Consider the following 24,782-nt stretch of genomic DNA (forward strand, 5'->3'; position numbering starts at 1 on the left):
TGGGAGAGTATGGGCCATGACGTGGACCATTGACCATGAGGTGCAGAGATGCCCAGAGATGTACTTACCAAATGCAATGGATGTGCTATGATGAAGGGAGTGAGTGTTGCTGGGGGGGGAGTGGTGAGGTGGGGGTGGTGGGGTTGAATGGGACCTCATATAATTTTTTTTAATGTAATATTTTTACAAAATCAATAAAAAATTAAAAAGAAAAAAAAATAAATTCTAAATAACCTACTAATTAAGTAGCCTTTACTTCTGTGCATATGGCTGACCAATATTCTCTAGTTAACTCCAACCACTGGTGCACATAGAAGGATGAATTCTCCAATTCCTAACCTGGGCCCTTTAGATTGACTTCTTGACATGGACAGAGGCAAAGTGGCAATATGTTAGTAACTCCATCAAAATTAGCTTACTGATCCCTTTTGGGACATGACACTGACAACTGCCTATATCACATTTGCTTTGGGTCATCCTGTCAGTTATAGTTATCCAATGTGTGAGGAAGTATGATTTAGCAGGATGATCTGATTCACTTGATAACTGTCACTAGCTGAGTGACCATGAGAATATCACTAAAACTCTGTGAATCTAGGTTTAAGAACAATCCCTAAGATTGAACCTACAAAACATTGGCAGTGGGAAAGGGTGTGAGCTGGCTTGGAAGGAAGAGAGGAGACAATTGGATAATTTTTATGATTTGAGGCCACAGCATCTTCAAGAACTATAGATGAGAAGAGAGCTTCAGGCTCACAGGTGACTTTTTTTTTTTACCCACCCCCCCACCTTGCAGCTTTTTACATGCTGTCTTACTGTGTCCATTCACTGTGCATTCTTCTGTGTCTGTATTTATTTTATTTATTTCCCCACCCCCCCTTACAGCTTGCTTGTTGTCTGCTCTCTGTGTCCATCACTGCTCTCTTCTGAGTTTTTTTTTGTCTTGTTTCCCTTTTTTTGTTGTTGCATCACCTTGCTGAGTCGGCTCTCTGCGGCGCCTGTGGGCCAGGCGGCAGTCCGTGGTGCTTGCAGGACAGGTGGCTCTCCGCAGCGTGCAGGGCAAGCCTGCCTTCACAAGGAGGCCCCAGGACATGAACTCAGGGCCTCCCATATGGTAGATGGGAGCCCAACTGATTGAGCCACAGCCACTTCCCCCTCACAGGTGATTTTAACCAATGATTTTAGGTTACTAAGTGGACAGCAGCTGTCATTTTAATGAAATAAGTTTTTAGGTTCCTTTATCTAACTACTAAAATATGCATTCTGATCCACTTTTGTTTTTTTCCTTCTTCACCATTTAAGTTCCCAATCTCACAGATATAAAACCTAAGGGATTCTTTGACTCCTTGGGCTAATTTATTTATTTTCTTAATTAGTAAGTTATCTGGAATTTAGGGCTTCCCCCTAGTGCCTCCTGTATGGCTATTTTTCTGTGCTTTTAGGGAGAAAAAAGTGTGCATGCAGAATGGCTTTTTCTCACACCCAGGACCTTGGCACAAGAAGCCTACAGTTATCAGTGTTTTGACAAGGTTCTTGGTCTGTTGGTGGCCTTTTGGGGCCAGAATCTACTCAGTGATTTTGGTGATTAGTGGCTTCTGAAGGTAAAGACAAGGAAACTACTGTCTACTAACCTTTCTTAATGGGGATTCAAAAGAATCCAGCTGAGAAGGGCTGGTAGGCTACCTGGCATTTTTCATCTTTAAGCTAGGCTGGATAATTCCAGTGGTAGTGATTATAACATTTATTATAATCACTATTATAGTATTTATTTCACTCAAGAAAGAAAGTTTGATATTATACCAATATTTTAAAAACTATCAGGAATTCATTAAAAATTTTTTTAAAAAATCAGTGAAATATTTAACACATTTCAAATACTAAAATTGATAAATATATAAAACATTAAGCAAAACAAACTCATAAAAACATTAGTCCCACACTGTCATTCTAATACAGTGGTACCTCAGTACTTGTCATTAATTGGTTCTGGGAAGTGCAATGAGTACAAAAAATGATGAGAACCAAACATATTTTTCCCATAAACAATAATGTAAATAAATTTAATGCGTTCCTAAACCAAAGACAGTGCACATTTTTAAGGCAATATATAAAAAGATAGTGTATATCATTACTTTACATGATAAATAAACCTAAAAAATTAATACTTAGATTAAGTAAAATAAAAACTTCATTTTACCTGTACTGAGAAGAGCCCATGGCCTAATGTGATGGTGGGAAGAAAGTAGTGAGGAGAGGTTACATGGAGTGTTGGAAAGAGAGTCCCCTCCAAAGGAACATCAGGCACTTGCATTTCAGGTGTTTGTTCCCTTTTGTCTTTTTTTCAACTTGCACCATAGACTCTGATACATTCTTTGTCACCTTCACTAAAAAAGTATCCAATGAGGACTGCTTCTGTCTTCTTTTCAGAATTCCTCAAAAGTGTGGAATTGCTTGGTCATTCAATAAATTTACATTTCTGCTTGCCAGAGATTTGTCCAGCTGGTACTTCTTCACAAAGTTTTGAACTTCCGCCTATTTTGCACACATTTCTTTTATGAAGGAACTGGGGATATTTTCCCTTATCTTCTCCTCACCTGAAAAAAATCTCTTCAGCCACCTCTTGCTGCTCCTTCTGTAGCTCCTGCAGCTCCTCAGTGCTGAACTCTACAATGTTCCTCCACTAACTCCTCAACATCAGCAGCATCAACCTCCAGACCCATGGATTGTCCTAGTAATACTTTCTTCTCTTTTGGGATGTAGGTTCTACTTGGTATTTTTCCCCCCAAAATACTCTGGTCTCATCACAGTTAAAAACTTGGTGACTCTACATAGTCTTGAAATTCACTCACTGAAGGATTCATCAGCAGCCTTTTTATTAGCACTCGCTGCCTCACCGTGCCTCACGACACTGGATGCTGGTCCTCTTTATAAATTATCAAACCAGCCATGGCTGGCCTTAAAATACTTCAACACGCTCGTCACATCATTCTGGTTTGTTTTTCAAATGACTGGCATGCAACATTTTCACTTTTTCATATATCATGACTTGCAATACACTGTCACCTGCTAACTGCTTCCTGTTTACTCAAATTAATAACAGCTTTTCAACTGCCTCAAGTGTTTGGGAATGCTTAACTCCTTTTGCAACATCAGCCTTTTTTATTGCTTTTTTATTCTTAATGATGGTGGAGACCGTTATTCTAGGCATACTGTATTCCCTAGCAAGATCAGTAATGCAAGTACCACTGTCATATTTACCTATTATTTATTTATTTTGCTCAATGGTGCAAAGTAATTTTCTTTTCTGCCCAGTGCTATCACTGCTCATTTTCTTAGGACCCACAATGAGGGGAAAAAAAGCAAAAATACGCAAAATGAACACAGAAGCTAAGATAAGACTGCAATGGGATGTGCACAGGGCAAGAGCTACCGCATGACTAATGTGTGACCCTTTGTTTCCGCTGGAAAGGGTAGTGAGTCACAAGACAACCAACACTGACAAGTTCTAGCTTGCCCATCACCATACCAAACAAGCGACGAGTAACAGGACAGAATTTCCATGTCAAAATGTGTCAAGTATCAAATTTGACTAGTTTCAAAGCAGTCGAGTACAATGGTATAACTGTATCCCTGGTGGCCCCTGACTATGCTGCTTTCTTGCTGTAGACTGCACCATCCCAGAACCCCCTTCCCTGGGGCTTTTGCCTGGGATCCTGGCTGATGCTGCAATATCCAGTCCCTTCCTACCATGTTAGCTCTATGTTAGCTCTACTGATTGGGGCTCTCAGGATACTGTTTCAGTGTTTTTTCTGGCCTGGCCAGCAATTCAGAATTAATGCCATTTTGATTTCTCTCCTGGGCAACATGGAAAGAGTGTGCTCTTCTCTAGGGAGGAATCTGCCCATTTCAAAGGGCTTCTCCTCCCCCAAATTATTCTTAGTCTTTTGTTTTGTGTGTGTGTGTTGGGGGAAAGGGGTGGGGGTTGTCAAGGAAGAAGACTGGCAGGAAGTGAACAGAAGAGGGGTACTGGGAGGACTATGATGAGGGTATCAGAATTGAAGAAAGGGTTTGGGGAGAAAGTCAAGAAGAGAGATTAACACTGTTGACCATTATATAAAATAATGGTGGTATTATTACACGGTATTGCAATCTTTATCTATCCCAGTGATGATTCTGCTACATAGCTCCCAAGTCTCAATATTTTTGCTCCTTCCAAGAAAGTTATTTCATTAAGCTACCTTAGAAAAAGTACACCACAAGCTGTTACTGCTTCATCAGAGAAGGGTTTGAACCACTCTTTTCCATTGGGAGCTATTAACTAGATTCCCAGAAAACTTTCACGGACACTGACAAAGTCTGAGGTGAAGGGCTAAGTGTTGTCCACTGCCTTCGGCTCACTTTCTCTACTTTTGGGAAATCCTGCACTCATTGCTCCTTCCTCTTTTAAATGCTACATCGTCAGAGAAGGGCAATGGGTAGCAGATGCAGAGTCAGTCCTGCAAATGAGACCAGAGCATGAAAATGAAGGTTTCTATAGGTGCTTCTCTATGCTGGGCAGGCTCTCCATGTTTGTGACTTACAGCCAGATGAAGAGCATCTAGGAAAGGGATGGCAAAGAGGAACACTAAAACATTATTGCAAACATGAGGCAATAAGGACAAGTGCATCTACTGAAATTCCTCTCAGGGAGGACATCATATGCAATGGAAAGAAAATCTGGATGAGCTGTAGAGGATTGGGGTGAGGTCCTGGGAAAATTCAAGTATGTTCTCAAATTCCTTAAGAGAAATAGAGGTTTTGGTTAACTGGAATCTTTAGTCATGCTGATTGGGGTTTGAGAGTTTGCAGCTAGAACTGAATTGCTTAGTACTCAGGAGATGCAGCATACTCTCCTCCAACTCCTTTCTCCATCAGTCTCCCTCTAAAATTACATGGTAGGAAATTGTATAAATATTGGCCTGTCGTCATTATGTGTATAGCAGACATGAGCTATGGCCATCTCCAGAACAATAATATCCCAGGCATAATTAATCATCAGGATTTTACAACTGGGGGGATTCGTGGGGGAAACCTTTGCACTTGCAGCACCTTTTTTTAAATACATTTTTTATTTTTAAAAGATACATAGATTATATAAAATGTTACATTAAAAAATGTAGGGGATTTCCATATGCTCCACTCCCCATACCTCCTACTTTTCCCACATTAACAACTTCTTTCATTAATGTGGCACATTCATTGTAATTGATGAACACATTTTGGAGCATTGCCACTAAGCATGGATTATAGTTTACACTCTCTCCCACTCCATTCTGTAGGTTATGGCGGGGTATACAGTGTACTGTATTTGTCTTTGCAATATCATTCAGGACAATTTCAAGTTCTGAAAGTGCCCCCATTTTACACCTCTTCTTCCCTCTCCCTTCCTTCAGCAATTCCAGTGGCCACTGTTTCCACATCAATGATATAATTTCTTCCATTGCTAGAACCACAATAAGTCAATAGTAGGATACCATTCAGTCCACTCTAGTCCATAGTTTATTCCTCAATCCTGAAGATTCTGGGATGGTGATGACCCCTCCACCTCTAATTGAGAGGGAGCTTCAATCCCATATGGCTGATAGATGGAACTCTCTTGCTTATAGCTATAGACTCTCTTGGTTCCTTGGTGTGCTGGTTGTCCATCCTTACCTCCTTGTTAGCTGTCCTGGGTGAGTCCAATGAACTGGAGAGTAGGTGTTGCAACTCCGCTGAGGCTCAGGTTCCAGTTGGCACATGGACAGCCCAGAGATTCAAGTCTCTTGGATTTACACCTACCAACTCCAGCACCAATTATAGGTTCGGATAGAAGGGACAGAGGAGGCATATGTAGAGAAGTCACAACTGAGTTCAACTCTGTCACACTCAGGAGCACAAACTCCAAAGTAGGGCCCACTGGCAAGGCACCAAACTCTGGAGCTATCCGCCATGACTGTAGGACCTGGGTGTCTCTGTAGCCCTCAGGAGCCCCACTATTTGGGGTAGTATCTACTTCAGCTGTCTATGAGATCCTGTTGAGACACGCATAAGCGTTACCTCTCTGATGACCTCCCAACTCATTTTGAAGTCTCTTAGCCATATAAACTCATTTGTCTTTACCATTTCCCCCTTTTATTCAAGGTCTTTTTCCAGTTGCATCAACAGCTGGTGCTTGGTAGTAATCCCTTGGTACCAGGAAGGCTCATCACTGGGAGTCATGTCCCATGCTGGGGGGAAGGTATTGCATTTATATGCTGAGTTTGGCTTAGAGAGTGGCCACATTTGAACAACATAGAGGCTCTCAGGAGGTAACTTGTAGGCACCCTGCAACACTAGGCTAAGTTGAAATTTCAAGAGCAGAAGGCTTATAACATTTGCAGCCTCTTTGCTTTGGATATGGTGTGGCAGCCTCACTCTCAGGACTGAATTTAAGGACTGCTCATGGAAAAGAACCTGGACAGTCTGACTTTTTAAGTCTAACTTATTCATTTACCCAACACTTATTAAGCATCAATTATGGAATAAATAAGGGGCTGAGTGCTAGAAACAGAGAAAGAAATGAGGCAAAATGCTTAGGAGACTGTGGCAAAGTGTGAGTTGCTTATTCAAATACATCTTCCTTTTCTTTCTTTTTGACAGGAAACTAATTTTCCTTGAGATGCAAAGTGCCCACTTACATACTTGTTTTCATGACCTCCTCTGCAACTAGTGCTGTACTTTAAAATGTAAGGAGAAGTCCACTGAGGAGGACAACTTTCCATTTTCTGTTAAAAGGTGACAGATACAGGTGGGAAGATCTCTTTCCTTTTCTTCCTGCCTTGAGCTTGGAGGTGATAGGTGGGGCTGAGCAAATCATTTTGTCACCATGAAGGAAAAGGCCAAAAGAATTATAGAGATAGCAGTTTAACACTGTCAGGGTTGATAAGCCAACTGCAGTAATTTGTTATGTGAGAAAAATCAATTCCTATTTGTTTAAGTTATATTACATTTCTTCAAGTCAAACATATTCCCAATTTTACAGAGGCGAGTTTGTAAGAGACAAGTGTTGAGTTACAAGGGGCAAAGACAACTAAGAAGGATCAGTCAGAGAGGTGGGGGAAGAATCAGAGGAGGGTGGTGCTTTAGAATCCAAGGGAGGAGAGAGCTAGGTTGAGAAGGGAGTGGCTGACAGAGAAAAATGAAGGATAGTTGTCAAGTGAGATGAAGACTACTTTGGCAATGAAAAGGTTTCTGGTGATTTTTGACAGAGTGCTATCCATGGAATGGTGGTGGAAAAAGAGGTTGTAGAAGGCTGAAGAGTGACTGGGAAGTGAAGAAAGGTAGTTGGCAAGGAGTTGGCAAAGCTGGCCCACTGGATGTATCTGGCCTGCCAATTGTTTTTATAAATATTGACACAGTCATGCCCATTCATCCTCAATTTATTTCATTCATTCATTATAGCTTTTAGTGCTACAATGGCAGAGATGAGTTGTTGCAATACAGACTATATAACCTACAAAGTCTAAAATATTTATTCTTTGGCCCATCAAAGAAAATGTTTGCTGACCTCTTATTCAGATGATTTTTTTACATGTTTGCCTATGTAAAGGAAAAAATGGCCAAGTTAGAATGAGACACAACGTTGTTTTTTGCTTGTTTGTTTTTAAATTTTAAAGAGATGTGAAAAACCTGAGCATTTATATACCCTAAAGGGAAGCTGCCAGTGTATAGCAAGGAATTGAAGCCCTGGAGAGATAGGGACTAGCCATTGGAGAACAGGGGCAGAGTACGAGCAGGAGGTAAGGGAATCACTAGTGACATGGTATCTGCAGGCTCATTTCTCCCACCAGGAATGCTTACAGTGATTCACAACAGGGGCAGGTGAGGTACAGAGCTGCAATAAGGTTCAGAACCCACTTTCTGTAGACTGTAGAAAAAGCCAGGCTGAAAAAGGGATTATTCTATCAAATCATTTGGTCTCTGTGGGTCATAGTTTCATCATCAGTAAAATGAATTTTTATCTAGGGACTGAAAAGTCTAACCAATTAAAAATTGCAGGGCACTCTGCAACTATAAAATGTCACTGCAATGCTTCATAATAATAGAACTCTCTTGGCACTAGGATTCTGTGAGAATGAAGAGGCAGATACTTTTATGGTACCTGAAAGATGAAAAGCTCAGTGTAGATATTAGGTATTACTACTACTGTCATTACAAAAGGCAGGTAGCAGGCATAGTGAATATGAATCATACAACTGCATACAACCAGGCAGATTGAAACTACTTTTTAAAGAACAAAAAGGGGTAAAATATATTAAAATGGAAGAGGTTGTTCACTTTTTCTTCTTAATTTAGGAGATTATAAAAGACATGTGGTCATTTAGGTTTTAGATTTTCAGTCTTCCTGAATTTTTACCATAGAAATGCAAAAGATTAGATTAGAGCTGGGAGAATTCTTTGACAACATTGATTCCAAACCACCTATTTTACAGACATGAACATAAGACCCAAAGAAGTTATTTGGGGCCAAGCACCCAGAGCTGGCCTAAGTCTTCTACTCTAGGCTGTTTTCCTATATCATATGCTGTAGCATCTTATCTCAACAAGCTTCCCAGAGGGCTCCATTTGCCTAAAGGCCTTGAATGAATAAATGATTGTTAAATTTACAAAAGTATCTCTGTCATCATTGGGCCTACCCCATTTTACCACAAGTGACTTGTTTTAAATAATCTTTTTTTTTTAAGATTTATTTATTTATTCATTTATTTCTCTCCCCTTCCTGCCCCCAGCAGTTGTCTGCTCTCTGTGTCCATTTGCTGTGTGTTCTTCTGTGTCCGCTTGTATTCTTGTCAGCAGCACCAGGAATCTGTCTCTTTTTTTGTTGCGTTATCTTGCTGCGTCAGCTCTCTGTGTCTACAGTGCCAATCCTGGGCATGCTGAACTCTCTTTCGCACTGGGTGGCTTTCCTTATGGGGCGTGCTCCTTGCGTTTGGGGCTCCCCTATGCAGGAACACCCCTGCATGGCAGGGCACTCCTTGCGCGCATCAGCACTGTGCATGGGCCAGCTCCACACGGGTCAAGGAGGCCCTGGGTTTGAACTGTGGACCTCCCAAGTGGTAGGTGGACTCTCTAACCATTGAGCCAAGTCCACTTCCCTGTTTCAAATAATCTTGATGTTAGTGCTCCATAGTGAGTAGCCAAGAGCACTCAATCTCTGCATTCATGTGCTTTGGTCACTGCCCAGTGTTTCCTCTCTCCTATGGAGAATGGCATAAGGAGATATATCTTTTTTCTCTGTTCTTTTTCTCTATCTTCTTTTAGCCTTCCAGGCTGCCATAAGCAGGCAGGTCTCCCATGAGAAAGGTCTCTAGGGTCAGTACTCTGGAGGAGTGGGACTTGCCAGCACCTTGGGATCATCCTGCTCCCTGGTACAGGTACTTCTGAAAGCAGGCACAAACCAGGAGACACCATGCCCTGCTAAGCGTTCTGTGGAAACATGCTCTTCGGCAATCCACCAGGTAAGGAAGTGATCTAGGTGGAATTCCAGACCAGCTCAAAACTTCTGCCCTCCATTGTTAGTAACAAAAGCAGGTAACAAAACAGTACATGACTCATTGTCTCTATTTTGAAAGAAAAGCTTAAGCTTTTTGGGGTTAAGGTCTCCTTTGGGGATCTGAAAATAAGAAATCCCTCCTGAGAAAAATGCACATACCTAATACATCTGACATATATTTTAAGGAATCCCTGGACTACTTACTGTTAATGGACTCTTTAGAGATCCCAGGACTACTACCCATTGCCTCTCAATCTCCCTCTCGTCTAGCCAAGACTAATGGTTGAGGATGCACCTCTCTAGGAAAGAGGAGAGGAAGAGACACAACCTAAGGCTGACTTAGCTTTGACCCACAAATTTAGTCTGCTGTGTCCCATGAGTCCTTCCAGGCAGGTGGAATTGGGCCATTGTTTGACTTGGGAGCCAGCAAGGGACTAAAGAAATCCAGACTAAAGAGATCCCAATCTCCTTCTCTACTAACTGGGATTGACTGATGAGAACAGAGGGGGGAGTGGAATTATTTCCTACCTGGGAAAAGGGAGGGGGCTGCCAGAGAAGTCTGGAGAAATGTTTCTAAGAAAGTTTGAATTACAAGGCTCTTAGCCTCCAGGCAGGAGCCTCTATCACATTGATCTGGTCTGTGTTGAAGCAAACATACTCCAACCAGGCACTGAACTGACAGGGCTGCCAAAGAATGCCATCTGCTCACAGACTAAGGAAATGCACATGAGAAAATTAAAAATATTATAAATAAGGAAGATTTTTCTGGCCTTTATAGCCTCCCTCTCCAAGTGCCTAGGAAGGGGCAGCCCAGTACTGGGTTCAGGGCCCAGTTTTGAGCAATTAACAGGCACAATCCTAATGATCCAGGTCGAACCAAGAATGAAAGAGCAGCAGTAATACACAGCCTCCTCCGATGCCTAGACATTAGCAAAAAATTACTAGCTGTACTAAGAAATGGAAGACATGGCCCAAGAAAAGGAATATATCCAAGCCCCAAAAGAGATGCAAGATTTGAGAGAACTGATTAACGAGATGCACACAAATTTCCAAAATCAAATCAATGAGTTGAAAGAAATATGGCTAACGAGATAATTTCAAGAAGACATTGAACAAGCACAAAGAAGAATTTGAAATCCTGAATAGAAAAGTAACAGAGCTTATGGGAATGAAAGACACAATAGGTGAGATGAAAAACACATTAGAGGCATACAACAGCAGACTTGAAAGGATAGAAGAAAGAATAAGTGATACTGAGGACAGAACAGCTGAAATTAAAGAGAGGAAAAAAATGGAAAAAATTGAACAGGGGCTCAGGGAGTTGAATGACAACACAAAACCCAACAACATACCTGTCATGGGAGCTCCAGAAGGAGAAGAGAAGAGAAAAGGGGCAGAAAGAGTATCTGAGGAAATAATAGCTGAAAATTTCCCAATTCTCATGAAAGAAATGAATTTACATATCTAAGAAGTGCACCATATCCCAATCAGAATAAATCCAAATAGAAGGAAGTGGATGTGGCTCAAGCATTTGGGCTCCTATCTACCATATAGGAGCTCTAGGGTTCGATTCCCAGAGCCTTTGGTGAAAGGCAAGCTGGTCTGCATGGTGAACTGGCCCATGTGGAGCGTTGGCCCATGTGGTGAGCTGGCCCGAGTAAAGAGCTGGCCTGTGCAGGAGTGCTGACCCTTGAAGGAGGGCTGGCCCATGCAGAGAGCTGGTGCAGCAAGATGAAGGAACAAAACGAGACACAGAAGAGAGATAATAAGAGACACAGTAGACCAGGGAGCTGAGGTGGCATAAGAGATTGTGCACCTTTCTCCTACTCTGGAAGGTCCCAAGATCGGTTCCCAGTGACGCCTAAAGAGAAGACAAGCAGACAAAGAAGAATACACAGTAAATGGACACAGGCAGCAGACACTGAGCGCAAAACAATGAGGGGTGGGAGAAAGAAAGAAAGAAATCTTAAAAAAAAAATACGAATAGACCTACTCCAAGACACATACTACTCAGAATGTCAAATGTCAAAGACAAAGAGAAAATTCTGACAACAGCAAGAGAGAAGCAAACCATTACATACAAGGGACATCCCATAAGACTTAGCATAGATTTCTCATCAGAAACCATGGAGGCATAAGACAGTGGTATGGTATATTAGGATACTGAAAGAGAAAAACTGCCAGCTAAGAATTCTTTATCCAGCAAAACTGTCCTTCAAATATGAAGGTGAGTAATAAAATATTCACAAACAAACAGAAATTAAGAGAGTTAATAAAAAAGAATCCAGCTTTGAAGGAAATATTAAAGGAAGCCTTAGCACCTAAAAGAAAAAGACAGGAGAGAGACTTGGAGGAGAGTATAGAAGAAAGAATAGCAGAAAGAATAACCAAAAGAGTAAAAAGACGAAAATATGATATGATGTAAAAATGAAAGAATAAAATGGTGGAAGTAAATCATGCATTTACAGTAATATCATTGAATGTGAACGGATTAAACTACCCAATCAAAAGATATAGACTGACAGAATGGATAAAAACACATGAGCCATCCATATGCTGCTTACAAGAGACTTACCGTAGACTCGGCTATACAAACGGGCTGAAAGTGAAAGGTTGGAAAAAAATAATACCTCATGCAAATAGTAACCAAAAAAGAGCAGGGGTAGCTAAATTAGTATACAAAACAGACTTTAAATGCAAAAAAAGTATAAAAGATACAGAAGGTCATTATGTATTAATAAAAGGGACAACATACCAGGAAGAAATAACAGTCTTAAGTATCTATGGACCTAACCAGGGTGTCCCAAAATACATGAGAAAAACTCTGGCAGAACTGAAGGGAGAAACAGACATCTCTAAAATAATAAGAGACTTCAACACATTACTCACATCATTAGATAGAACAACTAGACAGAAGATAAACCAGGAAACAGAGAACTTGAACAATATGATAAATGAGTTAGACCTGAGAGACATACAAAGAATGTTACATCCAAACTAGGCAGGATATACATTCTTCTCAAGTGTCCATGGATCTTTCTCCAGTATAAACCACATGTTAGCGCACAATGCAGCTCTCAATAAATATAAAAAGACTGAAATTATATGAAGCACCTTCACAGATCATAATGGAATGAAACTGGAAATCAGTAATAGATAGGAAAAAGGTAAATACGCAAATGTGTGGCAGCTAAACAACACACTCCTAAATCATCAGTGGGTCAAAGAAGAAATTGCAAGTGAAATCAGTAAACATATAGAGACAAATGAAGATGAGAACACAGCTTATCAAAACTTATGGGATATAGTGAAGGCAGTCTTGCAAGGGAAATTTATAGCCCTCAATGTCTATATTAAAAAAGAAGAAAGAGCTAAGCTCAAAGATTTTCCTGAACTAAAGAAAATACAAAAAGAACAGCAAACCAATCCCAAAGCAAGAAGAAGAAATAAAGATTAGGGCAGAAATAAATGAAATTGAGAACAAAAACAAATAGAGAAAATCGACAAAATGAAAAGGTGCTTCCTTGAGATAAATAAAATTGACACCCCTAATTAGACTAACAAAGAAAAAAAGAGAGAAGAAGCAAATAAATACAATCAGAAATGAAAGGGGGGAAGTCATGACTGACCCCACAGAAATAAAAAGGATCAGAAGAGGATATTATGAGAAACTGTATGCCAACGAACTAGACAAAACAGATGAAATGGACAAATTCATAGAAATGCACAAACAACTTACATTGACACTGCAAGAAAGATGAGAACTTAACAAACCAACCACATTTAAAGAGATTGACTCCATCATCAAATATCTCCCAATAAAGAAAAATTCAGGACCAGAGGCTTCACAGGTGAATTCTACCAAGCATTTTGAAATGAATTAACACCAATACTGTCTAAACTCTTCCAAAAAATTGAAGAGTAGGGAAAGTTACCCAACACATTTTATGAAGCTAATATCATCCTAATACCAAAGCCACATAAAGACACTACAAGAAAAGTAAATTACAGACCAATCTCTCTAATGAACATAGATGCAAAAATTCTCAATAAAATACTTGCAAATTGAATCTGGCAGCATATCAAAAGACTTACACATCACGACTAAGTGGCATTTATTTCGGGTATGCAAGGGTGGTTGAGCATAAGAAAATCAATCAACGTACTATACTATCATTAATAAATTGAAGGAAAAAAACCCATGTGATCATCTCAATTGAAGCAGAAAAGGCATTCCACAAAATCCAGCATCCTTACTTGATAAAAAGCTTCAAAAGATAGGAATAGGAGAGCAGATGTGGCTCAGGCAGTTGGGAGCCCGCCTCCCATACAGGAGGTCTTGGGTTTCGTTCCTGGTGTCTCCTAAAGAAGACAAAACAAACAATGAGCAAGACAATGAACAAAAACAATGAGCAAGACAACGAGCAAACAACAAGCAGAGAGCAAGGCAAAAAACAAAACAAACAAGCAGAGAGCAGATGTGGCTCAAGTAGTTGGGCACTCGCCTCTCACATGGGAGGTCCTCTGTTGGGTTCCTGGTGCCTCCTGAAGAAGAAAACAAGCAAGCAAAGAGCAGAAACAACAAGCAAATAGATAAGGAGCCATCTGGGGGGTAAGTGAAGAAAGGAATAGAAGGAAAATACCTCAATATGATAAAAAGCATATATGAAAAACCCATAGCCAATATCGTACTCAATGAGGAAAGGCTGAATACTTTCTTTCTAAGATTGGGAACAAGACAAGGATGCCCACTATTCATTTATGCTATGCAACACTGTAGTAGAAGTTCTAGGTAAAGCAAGTAGACAAGAAAAAGAATTAAAGGCATCCAAATAGGAAAAGAGGAAGTAAAACTCAATCATGATCCTATATTTAGAAAATTCTGAAATTTCTACCACAAAGCAACTTGAGCTAATAAATGAGGTCAACAAAGTATCAGGATATAAGATCAACATGCAAAAATCAGTAATGTTTTTGTACACTAGTATTGAACATTCTGAGGAGGAAATCAGGGAATAAATTCCATTTACAAAAAACCTCAAATACATAGGAATCAATTTAACCAAAGAAGTACAGGATCTATATGCAGAAAACTACAAAATGATGCTAAAAGAAATCAATGAAGACCTACAGAAATGGAAAGACGACTGTGTTCATGGACTGGAAGACTAAATATCGTGAAGATGTCAATCCTACCCAAAGTGATTTATAGGTTCAATGCAATACCAATCAAAATTCCAAGAGCCTACTTTACAGAAATAGAAAAGGCAACTACCAAATTCATTTGGAAAGGAAAGTGCCCCTAAATAGCCAAAGCATTCTAAAAAAGAAGAGCAATATGGGAAGAATTTCAGTGCTTGAACTTGAGAAACACATTACAAAGCTACAGTGGTCAAAATTGCATGGTACTGGCATGAAATAGATGCATTGATCAGTGGAATAGAAATGAGAGTCCAGAAATAAACCTTTTCCTCTATGGCCAACTGGTTTTTGACAAACTTACTAAGTCCATGTTGGTGGGACAAAACAGTCTCTTCAACAAATGGTGCTGGGAGAGCTGGTTAACCAAAAGAATGAAAGATGACCCCTATCTCACTCCCTATATAAGAATCAACTCAAAATGGATCAAAGATCTAAATATAAAAGCCCCAGGAGCATAAAATTACTAGAAGAAAGTGTATGGAAACATCTTCAAGACCTTATGGAAGGTGGTGATTTCTTGGACCTTACACTTAAAGCACGTACAACAAAGGAAAAAACAGATAAACCAGACCTCCTCAAAATTAAACACTTTTGCACCTCATAGGGCTTTGCTAAAAGGGTGAAAAGGCAGCTGACTCTAATGGGAGAAAATATTTGGAAATCACATGTCTGATAAGGGTTTAATATCCACGATACATAAAGAGATGTCACAACTCAACAATAAAAAGCAAACTACCTGATTAAAAAATGGGCAAAAGACTTGAATAGACATTTGTCCAAAGAAGAAATACAAATGGCAAAAAAAAAAAACACATGAAAAAATGTTCAACATCACTAGTGATTAGAGAAATGCAAATCAAAACTACGAGATATCATTTAACATGTATTAGAATGGCCACTTTTGTTTTTAGTTTTTAATAAAATTTTATTGAAATATATCTTTCATACATGTACATAAACAATAAGTGTATAGTAAAAGTTGTGAACTTATAAACTGTATGATGCATAGCATCACACAGGGCTCCCATAAATCACCCCACCACCAATACCTTCCATTGTTGTGAAATTTTGTTACAAATTATGAAATAGCATTGTCAAAATATTACTATTAACTATAGCCAATATCTTACATTTGGTGTATTTTTCCTCCAACCTACCCCATTAATAACATCCAATTATTAATAGTATTACTATAATACATTTGTTATATTTCATATAAGAACATTCTCATATTTGTCCATCTTCCACCACTGGATTCCCTGTGTGTTATAAAGCCCTGTTTTGCAAAGCGTACATTCAGTGGCTTTCATTTTCATCACAGAGTTGTGCTTTTATGAGAATATCCACTATTAAAAACAGAGAGAACTACAAATATTGGAGAGAATGTGGAGAGATAAGAACACTTAATCACTGTTGGTGGGAATGCAGAATGGTACAGCTACTGTGGAAGACTGTTTGGCAGTTCCTAAAGAAGCTGAATATAGATTTGCCACAGGACTCTGCAATACCACTACTGCGTATATACCCAGAAGAACTGAGAGCAGTGACATGAGTAGACATCTGCACACCTATGTTCATAGTGGTGTTATTCACGATTAGCAAAAGATGGAAACAACTCAGGTGTCCATCAACCGATGAATGGATAAACAAACTGTAGTGTATAAACACAATGGAATATTATGCAGCAGTAAGAAGAAATGAAGTTGTAAAACATATGACAACATGGATAAACCTGGAGGTCATTATGTTGAGTGAAGCAAACCAGACACAAAAGGACAAATACTATATGAGTGTGTTACTATGAACTAAATATATTTTGTAACACATTGTATGATTCCATTTATGTAAAATGTAAATAGTAATATATGGTAACCATATATCTGATAGGGGTCTAATATCCAGCATATAAAAAGAAATCCTATACCTTGAAAAATAAAAAGACAACCCATTTAAAAAAGGGCAAGTGATTTGAATAAACATTTCTCCAAAGAAGAAATACAAATGGCTAAAAAGCACATGAAAAGATGCTGAACATCACTAGCTATTAGGGAAATGCAAGTCAAAACTAGAATGAGATATCATCTTATACCCATTAGACTGGTGGATATTAAAAAAAACAGAGGATTACAAGTGTTGGAGAAGATATGGAGGAATGGGAACCCTTATCCACTGTAGGTGGGAAGAAAGAATGATACAGCCATTGTGGAGTACAGTTTGTTGGTTCTTCAGGAAGCTAACTATAGAACTGCCATATGATCTGGCAATCCCACTATTGGGTACATACCCAGAAGAATTGAAAGCAGGGATAAGAACAGATAGACGTGCATCAATTGTTCATAGCGGCATTATTCACTATTGCCAAAAGTTGTAAATAACCCAAATGTCCATCAACAGTTGGATGGATAAACAATTTGTGGTATATACACACAATGGAATATTATTCAGTTGTAAGAAGATATGCAATATTAACACATTGGATAACATGGATGAATCTTGAAGACCTTATGTTGAGTGAAGCAAGCCAGGCACTGAAGGACAAATATTACATCACCTCTCTGATATGAATTAAGCAAATTGAGCACACTGACAAAGCTAGAGTCTGGAAGACAGGTTTACAGGAGACAGAAAGGGAGAAGACTGTGAGTCAATGCCCATATGGGCAAAATCTATGATAAGGTGGAAGGGTATAGTTGTGCAGTGGATGGGCATGACAGTGGTACAGTGATGCAATTGGGTTGGGCAATGCTCATTTGTGAGGGGGGTAGGTTGGGGAAGGTAGGTTGGACTGTCCATGGAACTAGGAGGAGGGGTGGGGGAGGGAGAAGGTGAACTCTGGGGATTTGTGGGTATGTGGTTGACACTAGAGTGTTCGGAATGTTCTTTTGGCAAATATGGCAGGGGAGGATTACTGTTTTAGGGTGTTGGATGTGGAGGGCATGTGGGACAGGGTGAATCTTGGGCAGGAGGTATTTGGCCATCTTGTCATAGTGTGTTTTATCAGTGGGTGGAGACCCATATAAATGAGTGGGAAAGTGTTGGACTCCCATCCTGGGGAGTCCTGCTATGTTCTCAAAGAGAGGGATGGGAGTCTTTTCAGAGCAAAAGCAATGCCTAATAAGGGGGGACAGGACACCATGTCAAACCCTCAATGTTGTTGCAAGTAACTATGAATCTTATTCCTCACAAGGAGTGAAGCTTGGTAGTTGCCGTGGGTCCTAAGGGGAGGTGGAGGGAGGAATAGAATAGATGGAACATGGGGCATTTGTGGGGCATTGGAATTGTTCTACATGATCTTGCAATGATGGTCAGTTAAGCTTCATCAAAATTTATAAAAGTGTACGTACCAAAATGTAAACCATAATGTAAATCTTTGCAATATTTAGTAGCAATATTTCAGTAGTTACATATCAATTGTAACAAATGTACCATACACATGTAAAATGTTATTAATAGGGGAAAGGGAAAAAGGGGGAGGATGTTGGGTATATGGGAATCCCCTATATTCTGCACATCACTTTTCTGTAGACAAAATGAAAAAAATAAATGGAACAAAATCTCACTGTACATACAAGACACATATCTTACAGTGTTGAAGGACATAATGTCAAAAATTTTTTTAACTTTATATTAAAAATTTTATTATTCCAATTAAAAATTTTTTTTTGTATTTTATTATTTTTAAAACTATCATTTCATTTTCTTATTAATTGTGTTTGGTTATTTTGTTGGCTTCATTTAAAAATTTTTTTTGGATCACAGAAGGGTTACAACTGTGGCAGGGGAGGATCATTGGTGTGGGATGTCAGTGATGGGGGATGCATAGGAGAAGGTTCACCTGGTACATTACCTATAAGGCATATAAATCTATGCAAGTGTTCATGGGGCATTATCACGGTGGGTGGAGAGTCACACAATAACAGAAAGAATATCGAATTCCCATCCTGGGGAGCTCTGCCACATTCTCTAATGGGACAGCAAGACTTCCCCAAGTACAGGTGCAGTGACTAGGGAAGGGGGATGGACCATTTGATGGGCCCTTGATATTGATGACTGTACTTACGAACCTTTACTTTCAAAACTGAAACTTCGCCTAGTATTATAGGGTGCCTAAGAATTACCTCCTGAGAGCCTCTTTGTTGCTCAAATGTGGCCTCTCTCTAAGCCACACTCAGTATATAAATGCATTATCTTTCTGCCAGTGTGGGATATGACTCCTGGGGATGAGTCTCCCTGGCACTGAGGGATTACTACCAAGCACCAACTAGCCATGCAACTGGAAAAAGACTTTGATCAAAAGGGAGAAAGGGTAAAGCCAAATGAGATTATATTGCTAAGAGACTTGAAAGTGAGTTGGGAATTATCCTAGAGATTATGCTTATGCATATCTCAGGAGGATCTCACTGACTATCAAAGTAAATATTGTCTCAAATAGTAAGGCTCCTGAAGGCTCTGGAGCTATCCAGACACTACAGGCAGGGCAGAGAGCTCAGGAGTTTGGTGACCTGCCAGTGGGCCCTATTTGAGGATTTATGTTCCCCAGTGTGATGGAGTTGGACTCTGTTGTGGCTTTCCTATGTATGGAACTTCTGCCCCTTCTATTTGAACTTATAATTAGTACTAGAGTTGATAGGTGTACATCGAAGAGACTTAAATCTTTGGACTGTCTATGTACCAACTGGGTCCTGAATCTCAACAGAGTTGCCACACCTACTCTCCAGTTCATAGGACTCACCAAGGATAACTAATAAGGAGCTGATGATGGACAGTGACCATCCAAGAAACAGAGAGAGTCTATAACTGTAAGCAAGATAGTCCCATCTACTCACCCCATGGGATCTAAGCCCCCTCACAATTAGAGGTGGAGTGGGCATCACCATCCCAGAATCCTCAGGATTGGGGAATGAATGATAGACTAGAGTAGAATTACTGGTATTCTGCTGTAGACTTTTTGTGATTCTAGCAATGGAAGAATTTTTATCACTGATGTGGAGGCAGTGGCCACTGGTGATTCTGAGGGGGATGGAGAATGGAAAACGGGTGTAATATGGGAACATTTTCGGGACTTGGGAATGGTCCTGAATGACATTGCAATGACAGATACAGGCCATTATATATCTTGTCATAACTTATAAAATTGTGTGGGATAGAGTATAAACTATAATCCATGTTTAGTAGGAATGCTCCAAAATGTGTTCATAAATTGTAACAAATGCACCACACTAATGAAGAATGTTGTTAATGTGGGAAAACGTGAGAGAGGTAGGAAGCAGGGCATATGGGAATCCCCTATATATATATATATTTTTTAAAGATTTATTTATTTATGTACTTATTTATTCATTCCCCCCCCTTGCAGCTTGTTTCTTTCTTTGCTATCTCTTCTCTGGGTTCATTCGCTGCGCATTTTTTTCTGTACCTGCTTGTCTCCCTTTTTTGCATCATCTTGCTCCATCAGCTCTCCGTGGTGCACGGGCTGTCAGCTCTCCACGGCACGCGGGCCAGCTTGCCTTCACAAGGAGGCCCCGGGACGTGAACCCAGGGTTTCCCAAATGGTAGATGGGAGTCCAACTGATTGAGCCATAGCCTCTTCCCTTCCCTATATTTTTTGTTACATTTATGTAATCTAAGTATCTTTGAAAAATAATAAGGGTGTGGAGTTTTTCTTTTGGAGTCACAAAATTATTCTAAAATTTTTGTGATGATGAATGCAAAACACTGTGATTATACTAAAAGCCATTGACTATATACTTTAGATAGATTGTATGGTATATGAATATATCTCAATAAAACTGCTTAATAAATAAATAATTGTGCAACAATAGTCAGAATTAGCAGCTATGTATAGCAGGGGAAACAGATTGAGAGGTATTCTTGTTCATCTGTTTATTATTATTATTATTATTGAAATAAGGAAAATGCTCTAATAATGATTGAAGTGATAAATGCACAACTATGTGATTATATCAAATACTATTGATTGTACACTTTGGATGAACTGTATGCTTTATTAATATGTAATAAAATTGATTTGTTAAAAAAAAGTACATGCCAACCACTCAAGATTTCTAGATTACTGGCCCTAAATCTGTTTGTACTTTAGATTTGATGTATTTTGACATATTTTCCTGAATGGGTCTGAGATATTTCAACTAAAGGACTCACTGGAAAATTTCAAATCAATCTAACATATTCTGGGTGCTTTCACAGAAATTTCTCTGACCGAGTATGTTTGAAGAAAATATTCTAGTAACTGTCTCAGTTAGTGAAAAATCTCTTTTCTCTCAAGTTTATCCCTTAATCTTTTCAGGCTGCCAATGGTTATTTATCCAGCTCTATAACTGCATTCTCCTAAATCTCAATCTAAGCTGAAGGAGAACCCAATAACGTTGCACTGTTCAGGAGTGGATTAGATCTCAATGAGATCAGATACAGGCCCCAGCCCTGTCACATAGCTATGGAAGGTGTGCTCCCAATGAATAAGCTATAGTATAATTTAAAAAAAAGGGACAAATGGGTAAAATCTTCTCCTTAAAGAGTTCCGGGGAATATCTAGACACAAAGGAATAATATGCTTCAGAAATTACTTTATTAAATAAGTGACACAATAGGACATAGCCTTAATGGTGTTCCACCCCAAACAAGGCATCCTTGTCCTCCCACTCAGGGTTATGAACTTAGGTTTCCAAGCCAGGAAGGCTCATTCTTTTTAGCAGATAGGAAAACACTAGGGGCTCACTCTCACAAGAGTCGTGAAGCAGTTCAACCTAACAGGCTGGCTTAAGCCTGTTCAGGTTTAAGCGGTATGTCCTCAACTGTACTTTTTTGCTCAAAATTACTTATAATAAACAATGTCAACAAGTCCAGACTGGTGTAGGCACAGTAGCACCAGAAAGAGGTTCTGACTGGATCAGCCAGAATTAGATACTATTCTGAAAATCCCTTTTCCTCTTATGGCTGTGAGCAGAAATGGGGATGGGGGTTGAAGTGAGTTCACGAGAGAAGGTGGGGTGCTGATGAACTGACGTCCTAGAAAACCTTAACCAGAGGTTACTCAGCTTCTGGAGAACCTGCTGCTGGCCCAGCCCAGGAAGCTGATTCATGAAGGCAGGGAATAGATATTTACATGCACCCATAGGCTGGCTGCCGAGGGTAAGACCTCAGTGTTGTCCTCCATTAGAGGGGTAGTGTAGCAGAGCAGAAAGGGCACTTGCTCAGAGGCAGGCACTCTTAGTTCAAATTCAAGCCCCACCACTTGGTAGGTTCATGAACTGCGGCAAATTGTATAACCTTTCTTAGCCTCAGTTTCCCTATCTATGAAATGGAGATATCAATATCTACCTTACAAGATTATTGAAAGGATTAAATGAAATAAGTTATTGATAAATGTTAGCAGGTACTCATTCAGTGGCTGGGTAATTTCTTGCCCCTCACTGAAATCTTTGCTACTCAGTAGCCACAGTGAACTATCCAAAGCAGAAATCTGACTTGCCAATTTCCTGTTTAAAAGATTTCAAATGGCTCCCCTTTGCTCCTAAGATAAAAAGTAAAATCCTGCATGTCTGGTCCTTAACAAACTCTCTTTTTACTCTTATGCTCTAACCACAGGCATCTTGTTTATGCTCTTGGAACAATATAATCCATCCCATCTTGAAACCTTCATACAGGTTGAAAGTCCTTTCTCAGACTTTTTCTGGCCAGTTAACTTCTTAGAACTTTTTTGAGAAAACCTTTTCTAAATCTCCAGAATAGGTCAGGCCTCCTGATATGCTCCCTTTACCTCTCTTTCACAATATTCAATCCAGTTTGTAATTATGCTTGTATGGTAATCATCTATATGATGTCTCAGTAAGATCAGGAGGTAAGGAACTGTGCTTTTTGGGATTACCACTTAACCCATAGGGTTCAACACCAAGCACAATACCTGGTACATTCTAGGAGCCTAGGAACTTTTATTGAATAAATGAATAAAAATTCAAGGGAGGATTGGGAAGCACTAGTTATTGATCTAGTTACTACTTCTCTAGAATACCTACCACATTCTGCCTGCATGAAGCTTATTAATATAAATCTTTTACCTTCTTCCCTGGATTCTGTATATAACTATGAATGCTCCACTGCTTCCATATGATAATGGAGCTCAGAGGAGATGCTCCATGTTGGGGAAATGGCATGGAATGGAAGGGGATATTAAGTGGTCTGAACAGGAACAGAGAGGGGAGCTATGGCCTGAGATCAGAAAGGAATCCTGGCCTAATCTTCCCTTCTCAGGGACATTTAAGTTTACCCCTCTGCAGTAGGAGGTGAGGACCCCACAGAGCAAACACTTACCTGTTCCCATGAAGAAATCATATGACGTTCAGCAGGTGCTTTTTCTATGATGGTCACCTCAGTCACTCCCGGGGAAGATTCTGGAGGAGGAAAAAGAGAGTGTGTAAAATTGTTATTGGTCTGCTCTCACACATTTCTACAGCACAGGGTGGCTACTTATTGATGACTGCTCTAAGAATATTGGATTCCTCTGAAGAGCATTTATTATCACTATGATGAAAGCAGGGAAGAAATGGTCAGTCTCTCAGAGGGATTCAGTCATATAACCTAGGATGATGTAGTCTACCCAGCAAAACGAACACCAACAGAAAACTGCTTTACACTCAGTTGTTGCCTAGTTATTTAGCTTATTGAACAAAAAACAGAGATTGTAGATTTACAGTGGTTTCATATTGAACTTCTCAGTGAGTTAGATCTACACACTTAGGGCGTGGAGAAAAGGAATAAGAAATGGCACCTCAGTAACTTTCATAAGACATAGAACTTGCCTGCTAATCTTTCTCCTAAATAAGACTCTCCCTGAACATAATCTACTCTCTGAGGTCCAGGATTTAGAAGCTAGTCTAATATTATGAAATTGAGAGCAAAATAAGTCATCTCTCTAAATCATCAAAGCAGGAAAATGTCTCCAGATAATCTGGTCTCCCAGTCCTTGTGGAGCTTTGTTCTACTCTTCATTTTGAGGAAAAAGAGAAGGCATTTGATGGTAGTTGCTGAGGGCAGGGAGAGGGAAGAGGAGATGAGATGTGGGGGCATTTTCTGAACTTGGAGTTGTCCTAAATGATATTGCAGGGACAGATGCTGGACATTATATACCCTGCCATAATCCACTGAATGGACTTGGCGAGAGTGTAAACTGCAATGTAAACTATAATCCATGCAGTGTAGCAGTGCTCAAAAATGTATTCACTAAATGCAATGAATGTGCCACAATGATGAAAGAGGTTGTTGATGTGGGAAGAGTGAGGGTGGGCTAGGGTGTGGGGTATGTAGGAACCTATTATATTTTTTAATGTAACATTATTTGTGATCTATGTATTTATTTTTAGAAAAAGACATTAAAAAATAAAAACAAAACAAAAAAATAAAATGCAAATGCAAAAAAAAAAAAAAAAAGAAAATTCTAATAAAAAAGAATAAGATCTAATACCAATCTTGAGCTAACTCTTCCAAAAAATTAAACAGGAGGGAACACTACCAAACTCATTCTATGTCTGTTTATTTTTAAGTCCTGGTATCCAGCTATGGGGTGCAAGAACATATCTTAAATATACCACCACAACCCCCCAAATTTAGAAAATATAAGAATGGAAAGCAGGGCACTCTCATTCATCATTACTAGGAATGGTAATTGGCACAGCTTTTTTGGGAGGGCAAAATTTAACACTTTATGTACAATATTTTTTCTGTTTTCTATGTCTAATAATATTTTACCCAGCAATATCAATTTTAGAAATAATAACATAAAGAAATACCCATGTGGACAAACAAGCATGCACAAAAGCATTTATTGAAGAGTTGTTGAGAATAGAGAAAGTTTGGAAACTCTCTCAAATGCCCACTAAAATGTGGAGTGGTTCAACACGTTATGGTGTATCCATTATTTATATAATAGAACTATCTCTAAGACATATTGATCTATTGCTAAGAAAAAGAAGGAAGACACTGAACAATATGTGGTCCTATTTATATGATTAAATAC

The 24,782-nt window shown here is 39.4% G+C and overlaps 1 protein-coding gene across 1 annotated transcript in view; it reads right to left on the bottom strand.

Moving 5' to 3' along the window:
• The window catches only part of TPGS2 (tubulin polyglutamylase complex subunit 2), a 60,176-nt gene that overhangs the window by 25,828 nt on the left and 9,566 nt on the right, over nucleotides 1–24,782 (bottom strand). Inside the window, exon 2 of the mRNA XM_004473930.4 lies at nucleotides 23,081–23,160. Within this exon, the coding sequence (XP_004473987.1) occupies nucleotides 23,081–23,160 (80 nt within the window). The remainder of the gene's footprint in view (nucleotides 1–23,080; nucleotides 23,161–24,782) is intronic.

The sequence above is a fragment of the Dasypus novemcinctus genome, chromosome 16 (genome assembly GCF_030445035.2).
Source record: "Dasypus novemcinctus isolate mDasNov1 chromosome 16, mDasNov1.1.hap2, whole genome shotgun sequence".
In the NCBI taxonomy this organism is placed as follows: Eukaryota; Metazoa; Chordata; class Mammalia; order Cingulata; family Dasypodidae; genus Dasypus; species Dasypus novemcinctus.